Source organism: Clinocottus analis, unplaced genomic scaffold, assembly GCF_023055335.1.
Source record: "Clinocottus analis isolate CAN_PGR_092001 unplaced genomic scaffold, fCliAna1.0.p SCAF_37, whole genome shotgun sequence".
NCBI lineage: Eukaryota > Metazoa > Chordata > Actinopteri > Perciformes > Cottidae > Clinocottus > Clinocottus analis.
The window spans coordinates 977,963-988,435 of NW_027176120.1; the positions used below are offsets into that span (position 1 = coordinate 977,963).

The 10,473-nt window shown below is 50.2% G+C and overlaps 1 protein-coding gene across 6 annotated transcripts in view; it reads right to left on the minus strand.

Annotated features, from left to right (window-relative positions):
- sorcs1 (sortilin-related VPS10 domain containing receptor 1) overlaps positions 1-10,473 on the minus strand; it is a 148,940-nt gene that overhangs the window by 41,912 nt on the left and 96,555 nt on the right. For all 6 annotated transcript variants that reach the window (XR_011079435.1, XM_068596412.1, XM_068596411.1 and 3 more), the window contains exons 4-5: positions 8,591-8,749; positions 2,810-2,883 (exon numbers count right to left, since the gene is read on the minus strand). Coding sequence is in view for 5 of the 6 variants with exons in the window: in XM_068596412.1 (XP_068452513.1) it covers positions 2,810-2,883; positions 8,591-8,749 (233 nt within the window). In the remaining variant the exon portion in view is untranslated. The remainder of the gene's footprint in view (positions 1-2,809; positions 2,884-8,590; positions 8,750-10,473) is intronic.

Consider the following 10,473-nt stretch of genomic DNA (forward strand, 5'->3'; position numbering starts at 1 on the left):
CCGAGAACATGGTGGGGCAGGAGAGAGGAACTCTTCTCGTGAGAGCAGCTGGGTTTGGGTTAAACGTGTACATCCTCACCGCTAAGCGGCGGCGGCGGCTCAGCCGGACCGCCGGACCTCTCTGAACCAGAGGAGCTGCTGCCTTGCTAAATATCACAGTCAGGGAGCTCCAGAGGTCTCATGCAAAAGACTTCTGCACTGAGCTCACAAAGAGGTTGCAGCTGGAGGCAGAGGCCGTGTGTTCGAGTCTGCTGGGGCCGAGCTCTCCGTCTCCTCGCCGTGTTCGGTGGCCGCATGCACAGCTGACGTGAGCTCCCTCTGCATCCTCATTACCGGGTTAGCGCCGCGCCGGCGGCACAGCGAGCGTCCCGAAATAGAACTCTGACAGCTTCTGCAGCATCAGCCCTCCGGCTGCTTCACTCCCGGCTGCCCGCTTGTTGCTACCCTGACAGTCTGTGCAGGGGAAGCTTTTTGTTACAGTTAGTTCCTGCGTGCAGGCCGGACGGCCAGCGCGCTGAGCTGGACGCCTGAGACCCGGAGAGGCCCAGATGCAGAGCAGCCGGCTGCACGTTGGTGAATAATGATTGTAATTTGGGCTTCTAACAACTGGTGAATGTTAGAACGCCACATGACATCCATCACATCCGTTACTGTGATGGAGGAGCCCGGTGCCGCCTGCCCATCAGGACGACCCACTCGCCCCCCGCGGCACCGCCTGCAGGAGCAATTTGGGGTTAAGTGTGTCGCCCCAGGAGAAGTCCACATGGACTAGCGGCGCCGCCACGCCGCTACACGCCGCTGCACGCCGCTGCACGCCGCTGCACGCCGCTGCACGCCGCTGCATGCCACCCGACTGCTAGAGAGAAAGCTGCTGTCAGAGTGGAAGAGTGATATCCTTCATATAACTGCTCTCTCTCCTGTCTCTTTCTCTTTCCCTCTCTCTCTCTCTCTCTCTCTCTCTCTCTCTCTCTCTCTCTCTCTCTCTCTGTCTCTCTCTCTCTCTCTCTCTCTCTCTCTCTCAGAAGAAGAAGAGCCTGGAGGGTTGAACTTGGCGGGCGGGGCGGGGCACCCTGTGGGCGGACCTTCCCGCGGTCCTGCCGGGCCTTGACGTGTGCGTGGCCTCTGGTGGGTGGGCTTGAAGAGGCCGGCTGCAGGGGGCCGCCCTGCATCTCATGCCGCCCGAAGCCTCGGCTGGTTCTGGCTGCGTCTCTCAGCCCGTGAAGGGGGAGGGAGGAGGGGGGGGCTTCAGGAGTCTGGACCTCAACACGGACCATGGCCGTGTCTACTACCGAACACTTTAGGAAGTACACTGCTATACAGTGTACTATAACACAGAGCACTAACATCTGTAGTGCTCTGTGTTATAGTACACTGTAGTACAGTGTACTATAACACAGAGCACTAACATCTGCAGTGCTCTGTGTTATAGTACACTGTAGTACAGTGTACTATAACACAGAGCACACTGTAGTACAGTGTACTATAACACAGAGCACTAACATCTGCAGTGCTCTGTGTCGCTGGTCAGCGCTGTATCACATGGAACATTTACGTTCACCAACTGGCGGAAGTGACGGACGCAAATCTGCTCGCGATACCCGCGAAACTAAAACTGACAAAGTGAACGCACTTCTCACCCTCTTCTTGTCCCTCGTGTTCCTCTTTCTCCACCCTATGTGGAAACTGCGACACCTCCACAGGAGGATATAAATACATTAATAAAAAGATGGCGGAATGGCTCCTCCTCTTCTTGCGCTACGTAGCCAAGATGGCGCCCGTTCAGTGCGAGTAGTGTCCATCGCTCTACACTACGTATTTAGACCGTTTGCAGAGCTCCATCCGGTACTTTCAGTGCTCTGAATCCTGCTGGTTTTGTCAGTGTGTTGTCAGTAATAGACACGGCCATCGTCACGATGTGGCTGCGAGACTCATTGTGTAACGCTGCAACAACTCCAGGAAGACACAAACGATCACAACTTGGCTTTGAAGGCCTCGCTGAGAGGAAACATGACGACTTCAATCATTCATATACTTTACTTCAACTTAAAGGGAAACAGAAGTCTGAGTCCAAAACTGATTTTAGAGCTTTTCTCCACAGCTGAACGCTGTCGGTCACACAATGTCTGCCACAGAGGAAGATGAGCCTGCCGAGCGCATGAATAATGGACCCGTTAAACCTCTCTGGCTCGTGTGTCCTCGCTCTGAGACGCAGTCGGTCCAGGACTCAAAGTCAAAGTGCTCTTCTTGTGACGAGTTCAACGTGAGTCTGCTCGATGACTTGTTTCTGGAGGACATCAGCAGGTTGTTCTAGAACAGCGTTATGTTGTCAGGATGGTTCACAATGCCTGTAATCTTGTTCATGCACATATCAATATTGTGGAAATAATCCAGCACTTCTTCAATCTTTTCATTTGTACAGTTCTCGTGACTCTTTCTTCCTGCACTCGTGTGTTGTGTTGTTGTTGTGTTGTTGTCGTGTTGTCGTCACAATAGTTTGGGATGAATCCTGTAACGTAACCTGAAAATACAAATCTAATTCATTCCCTGTGTATTGAAACTGAAATGTTGGTCATGTTTATGATGGATGGGTAGCTAGCAGCTGCTAGCAGCTAGCACGATGCCATTTGGCCGCAGTGGCCCTCTCGGGCCAGCGGGGGGCCGGGGGGTTCGTGACGGCTCCGTCCAGGAAGTGGTGAAGTCACACCTCCTGTGTTCCTTGAGCCTGAGCAGCACAAACTGAGTCCTGAATGACTTTGATCAACGTTCATGTTTCCATGTCGCTTCAACTCGTAATGTTTCAGGTACTCACCAGTAGAAGCGGTTGGGGGCAACTCTCTCGTGCACCACCTGCCACCTTCTCCCGAACTCCACCGAGCTGTAGAGCTGTAACGAGAAGCAGCGATCACACAGCAGCCCAACAGCCAATCAGATGTCTCGCCCCGCACGCCGCCAACGACTGCTGAGCGCCGCCAACGACTGCTGAGCGCCGCCAACGACTGCTGAGCGCCGCTAACGACTGCTGAGCGCCGCTTCCCTGTGTTTCACTGTGAGCTACCGAGGAGCTCGTGATCCTGTTACCCGCTGCTGTGTACCGCACGGGACACACACACACACACGCACACACGCACACACGCACACACGCACACACACACACACACACACACACACACACAGTAAGTGGCTCTCAGGTCTTTTTTTGAATCCACTAAATTAGATTATAATTTACATGAGATGGCGGCGCTGCAGAGGATAACACGGCTTAAGGACATTTAGGGATGTGAGTCCAACACGACTATTACTGCAGACACCAGATTACTGCGACGCACAAAGACACACAAAGACACACAAAGACACACAATGGCCACCCAGCTAACAACGGGCCCATAAAGACAGATGAGCAGTGTTGCTGTGAAGAGGAGGAGGAGGAAGGGCAGAAGCAGGAGGAGCAGGAGGAGCAGGAGGAGGAGGAGCAGGAGGAGCAGGAGGAGCAGGAGGAGGAGGAGCAGGAGGAGCAGGAGGTCCGGTGGGGGGTCCCATGCAGCCTTTGTTCTCCAGTAAATCACTGAATGGCTCGTTGTCACAGAGGGAGGAGGAGACTCTGATGGAGCTGCTCATGAACATCAGAACCTCCAGCGCTTTACTGCATATATATATATATATATATATATATATATATATATATATATATATATATATATATATATATATATATATATATATATATATGTATGTATATATAAATTAAGTCAATATTTAACGGTTGATTCACGTAAATCACAATGAAAAAATATGTTTAATGTTTAATTTTAATGTGTTATTCTTCATTTCATGGCTACTGTACACGAGATAAAAGAGAACTTTACATTTTAATTCACGGTTCTGATCCGTCAAGTTCTGAGGAAAGTAGTTTTGGTATAAAAACTAAACAGAATGATGGTTTTCCTTCATGTTCCAGGATGCTCATGTCGTCATGTTGTAGGAAGAGAACACTGAGGACGAGGATGACATCATCCTGCAGAGACTCTGTTTTACAGCATGCAGAACAAAGTTCTCCTGGTACCAGAAGCTTTGTGTGTTTTTATTAAAGAAACTGATTTATTTTGCTTGTTCTGAAGTCATGAAGCCAAAACTATAACGACCAGACTTTGGAATGAATCAGCAGCAGAACTATGTTTTACCTCTGAAGATATTATCTAATCTTATGTCAGTGAAGCCATCACTGCACACCTGAGCTCACCTGAGCTCACCTGAGGCGAACCCCTGACTCTATATATGAACTACTGGTTCAGGACTTCTTCCATGTTGATCTGCAAACTGTGTAAACAACCGTTTATTAGTGGAACAAACACGTGACTCTGTTTGTTTACGTTCATATTTTTCATAATTGCTTTATTCTCTCCGCTGCAGGGGGAAGTGAAGGCTCTCTAAAGCCTCCTTTAAACCCCAGACAGATTATCAACGCTGTCAAATCAAGTATTTGTTTGTTTTACACACAGGGGAGTTCTCTTTGAGTTCCTTATTGCCTCCATATCTCCGAAAAACAAAGACGGAGGTTTCTGCTAACGTTGATGGATCTTCGCTTCATTTCCTGCTGCAGCCGTCGCTCCAGTTAAATTCACTCTGTACGGGTTTGATTTCAGTCCTGTTGATCCTGGTCATGATAAAAGGTGATTTACAGGTTTGCCTCACACACCTTGTCCACACCTGACCTTCTGGATGCACCCGCAGGTCACAGGGTCGAGCCCCCGGACCAGCAGGCGAGTCCACCGCTCACTCGGTCACACCATGACCATCCCGATGCTGAGAGGAGCCGTCAGCAGCACGCAAACACATCTTTCATTCAAACAACAGAGTTCTCATTTTGTAGGTAGACAACACAACAAAGTACATGTCAGTGTACACATGTTCCAAACTCAGGACTTTATGTTCCCGTCCGCTACGAGAAGGATCTGTCACCATGTGCTGCATGACATGATCCTCCTCCATCACAGTGGAAGATGCAGACTTCATCTCCACCTCACCACTGCAGCTGCTGCGTGGATGTTCAAGTCAGAGGGACAAAGCACGAGGTGATGACATGACCACGACTTCCTGCCAAGCTCTGCTAAGCAGATGCAAAAGAGGGCGAGGCAGAGGGGGAGGGAGGGGGGGGGGGCAGGAAATCACTTTGCCTAATCATCCTCCTGCAGCAAGTCAGTATGAAGCCAAGCAAGCGGCAGTGAAGAGGCAGCGGGGGGGGGGGGGGTAGGTGGGGGTAGGTGGGGGTAGGAGGGGGTAGGTGGGGGTAGGTGGGGGTAGGTGGGGGTAGGGGGGGTAGGGGGGGGGCTCCATCACCAGGCAGCGCTGCCAGGAGGAGGCGAGGGAAGCCAGAGAGACGACGTGTGAGTGAGTACAGGACGTACAGGAGGGACCACGGGGCCTGAACCCTCTGGTTCCACCACGGCCTCACCTGACGGGCTCAGGGCCCTCAGGGGCCCCGGGGCTCAGGGCCCTCAGGGGCCCACAGCCGGAGCCTTTGGGTGTTGACACCGTGTCCTTATTGATTTGCATTTGCTGGTGTGCTTTGTCAAAGAGTTGAGTCTTTGCCACCAGTCGTCCTCACAGACTGGAGGACCAGCCTGAACCTTCATGACCTTCATGCCCTCACTTCGTCTCTGAGCAGCGGGGAATCTGGTCCACACAAGTTCATAGCTGAACTTTATTGATACTGAATGATGCTTCTGCCTTTTGAAAAGAAGACGATTCAACTGTTTCTCAACGGAAGAGGTCAGTTCATTACATCTGTGTGACCTCTGTAATGAAGCCTGAAGACATTCGTAATGTCCACAGAACACGTTCACCAGTAGAAGGTTGACCCGTCACGAGGACCATGAGGAGCTTCTCTGTGATTCAGCACAACGTTGCTCAAAGGGCGAAGACACAATGTCCCACTTTGAACTCTGTGTCACATGAAGCGTCTGCTGATGAGCGGGAGGGGAACGCCGCGTGAAGCACTACGAGACCACCATCAGAGCCAGAACAGAACTCAGATGTTCTTTGAGATTAAAGCGCTACGTTTATACATTTACAGAACAAAACTCACGCAGTGATGAGAAAGAACGCGCGCGTGTTTTCCGTCATCTTCTTTTATGAACATGAATAGATGCTCACATGCGCAGCCACGAGCACGTCACAGCCCCGGCTTTGGACTGTGGGAGGAACCCGGAGAACCCGGAGAGAACCCCCTGCCACGCGGAGAACATGCAGACTCACTCTGAAGGACCTGCAGACGGGATCAGAACCCGGCCCAGACGGGATGTGAACCCGGCCCAGACGGGATGTGAACCCGGCCCAGACGGGATCAGAACCCGGCCCAGACGGGATCAGAACCCGGCCCAGACGGGACGTGAACCCGGCCCAGACGGGATCAGAACCCGGCCCAGACGGGATCAGAACCCGGCCCAGACGGGACGTGAACCCAGCCCAGACGGGATCAGAACCCGGCCCAGACGGGACGTGAACCCGGCTCCTCCTGCTGAGAGGCGTCGGTGGAGCCGTGCAGCACCGAGCGGCCCGGTTACTGAACACATCTTTAGTCTAAAGGAAAACATGCTGCGAAGACTTCTGAAGCCTTAAACCCAAAACCACCACATCATTGGTGTTTAATGATCTTTTAAGAGCGGGTTAAGAGCCCAGACCCGTCTTTACATTTATTCATGCTCTGCATTCAGTCTTCAAAGCACCAAGAGGAATTCTAAAGAAGCTCAAATGAAGTGAAAAATGGCTGAAAACACAACTTGATAACTGCATTCAGGCATCTCAGGGTTATCAAACAGCAGGCCTGTGTGTGTGTGTGTGTGTGTGTGTGTGTGTGTGTGTGTGTGTGTGTGTTTGTTTGTGTGTGTGTGTACGTCGACATGTGTGTGTGTGTAGGTGTGTGTGTGTGTGTGTGTGTGTTGGGAGAGTGTATATGAGGGATTATACTCTGCACAATGTAAGTGTGATCTTACTTCAAGAAGGGAAACACACACACACACACACACACACACACACACACACACACACACACACACACACACACACACACACACCTCGTCAGCGAAGGAGAAAGCCTTCATTATTCATCACAACTGAAACATTAGCCCCAAATGGTCTGAGCTGCGAGAAAATCATTTTATTAATGCAAACGGTTATTTTTAAATATATATTTGACCTCTCTCTTTCTCTCTGCTCACGTTCACTCACACAATTATTTTTGCATATCCTGCACGGCCTCCTTAGAAGATTACTTTATTTATTTAAAACCATTTGCACTGGGTCTCTGAGCTGCAGGTCACCTGGTGCTTCTGGTTCATGATGAGACTTTTGTACCCGAGTGTCAGTGAAGGCACCACGACAGTTGTTTTGAACGCTTGAGCTATAAAAACTCTACGAAGGATTTGAAGGGTCCGTTCTTGCTTTGTCATGAGATAAAAGTCAAAACACACACCGGTAAACTATACCAAATAACTCATATTCATATTCTGTAACTTAGAGATAAGTATTATATTGTTCTCGCTTACTTTATGGGATCAGTTACTATCTCTCATAATATTTAAAGTTTAGATTTTAAAGTTAGAATAGACTAAATGCCTCCTAGCTTTGACTTTAACTGTTAATCTCAAAGACTTTAAATAAACGTCTACTTTGCACTTACACATACACTAATGCAATGTACAACAATAAAACATTAGTGCATAGGCACCTGCAACTACTAACGGTTGTGTGTTTGTGTGCTAACGGTTGTGTGCTAATGGTTGTGTGTTTGTGTGCTAATGGTTGTGTGTTTGTGTGCTAATGGTTGTGTGTTTGTGTGCTAATGGTTGCGTGTTTGTGTGCTAATGGTTGCGTGTTTGTGTGCTAATGTTTGTGTGTTTGTGTGCTAATGGTTGTGTGTTTGTGTGCTAATGGTTGTGTGTTTGTGTGCTAAAGGGCGATATACACTCTTGCAGCTACAACTGTGTCTGGTCACGCAGTCGAATTGACAAATTTTGGGCGACGCACGCAAGATGGCTGCTGAGACGACACTGTGTCTCTGCGTAAAACCAGAGTATGAAGGACCCTGAAGAACCCTTCATTCACACAGAGGCCTTGATGGCCCCTGGCCTTGATGGCCTTGGTGGCCCCTGGCCTTGATGTCCTTGATGTCCCCTGGCCTTGATGGCCTTAGTGGCCCCTGGCCTGGGTGGCCTTAGTGGCCCCTGGCCTTGATGGCCCCTGGCCTTGATGGCCTTAGTGGCCCCTGGCCTTGATGGCCTTAGTGGCCCCTGGCCTGGGTGGCCCCTGGCCTTAGTGGCCCCTGGCCTTGGTGGCCTTAGTGGCCCCTGGCCTGGGTGACCCCTGGCCTTGATGGCCCCTGGCCTTAGTGGCCCCTGGCCTTGGTGGCCCCTGGTCTGGGTGGCCCCTGGCCTTGATGGCCTCTGGCCTTAGTGGCCCCTGGTCTGGGTGGCCCCTGGCCTTGATGGCCTCTGGCCTTAGTGGCCCCTGGCCTGGGTGGCCCCTGGCCTTGATGGCCCCTGGCCTTAGTGGCCCCTGGTCTGGGTGGCCCCTGGCCTGGGTGGCGCTCTCTCACCTTCTGGTCGTGGCTGTAGGCCAGGATCCAGTCCTCCTGCTCGGGGTGGAAGAGCAGGCTGAGGATGTAGAAGCTCAGCCGGTACTTCTGGTAGCTGGCCCCTTCGTCCGAGCTGATCAGGAGGCTGCTCTCCACCTCGGGGTCCGTCAGCAGCATGATCTGAAGAGGACAGAGGGACCAGAGGTTAGAGACGCGAGCAGCTCCGCTCTGAGGTTTCAGCGCCGAACAGAAGGAAGGTCGACATCGTTAAAAAACAGACACAAAGAGCCGAGTCAGTCGAGACGTATTACCATATCTGAGATGTAAAGCCTGTTATTACAACTGTAGCTGCAGATTAGGATGATGAAAACGTGTCATCCGCCGTCAGCTCCCCACTTACCACGACACAGCCAATCAGAACAGTTTGTTTCTGTTAGGCTTGATGATATAATCAGTATATATATATATATATATATATATATATATATATATATATATATATATATATATATATATATATATATATATATATATATATGTGTGTGTGTGTGTGTGTGTGTGTGTGTGTGTGTGTGTGTGTGTGTGTGTGTGTGTGTGTTTGTGTGGTGTGTGTGTGTGTGTGTGTGTGTGTTTGTGTGGTGTGTGTGTGTGTGTGTGTGTGTGTTTGTGTGGTGTGTGTGTGTGTGTGTGTTTGTGTGGTGTGTGTGTGTGTGTGTGTGTGTGGCGTGTGTGTGTGTTTGTGTGGCGTGTGTGTGTGTGTGTGTGTGTGGCGTGTGTGTGTGTTTGTGTGGTGTGTGTGTGTGTGTGTGTGTGTGGCGTGTGTGTGTTTGTGTGGTGTGTGTGTGTGTGTGTGTGTGTGTGTGTGTGTGTGTGTGTGAGAGAGTGAAGTTGCTGTGCCTCATCATTCACATTTCACGTCTCTCTTCATTCTCTCACTGAAGCTCCATCAGGGCTTGAAAGCTATAATTTCCCAGGAGCTTCTGTCTTTTCTTAGAGGTCCCACTGTTTTTTATTTTTTTATTCAAATCCTGGCTCAGTGCCCAGAAGAAAAATCACCAAATCAGAAAGAAATCCCGAGGTAATATCAGATGCAAACATAATTGAATGAGTGGACATCATGAGTGCAGAGCTCTGGAGACGCTGCTCATGTCTTCAGTCCATTCAGGGATCACCGGCCCAGCTGTGACCTCGTTACAGATGCACGGGACTGAGCCGCAACATACATGACTGAGCAGCAACATACATGACTGAGCAGCAACATACAGGACTGAGCAGCAACATACATGACTGAGCAGCAACATACATGACTGAGCAGCAACATACAGGACTGAGCAGCAACATACATGACTGAGCCGCAACATACATGACTGAGCCGCAACATACATGACTGAGCCGCAACATACATGACTGAGCCGCAACATACATGACTGAGCCGCAACATACATGACTGAGCAGCAACATACATGACTGAGCAGCAACATACATGACTGAGCCGCAACATACATGACTGAGCAGCAACATACATGACTGAGCAGCAACATACATGACTCAGGAGCAACATACATGACTCAGGAGCAACATACATGACTGAGCAGCAACATACATGACTCAGGAGCAACATACATGACTCAGGAGCAACATACATGACTCAGGAGTAACATACATGACTCAGGAGTAACATACATGACTGAGCAGCAACATACATGACTCAGGAGCAACATACATGACTCAGGAGCAACATACATGACTCGGGAGCAACATACATGACTCGGGAGCAACATACATGACTCAGGAGTAACATACATGACTCAGGAGCAACATACATGACTCAGGAGCAACATACATGACTCAGGAGCAACATACATGACTCAGGAGTAACATACAGGAGCAACATACATGACTCA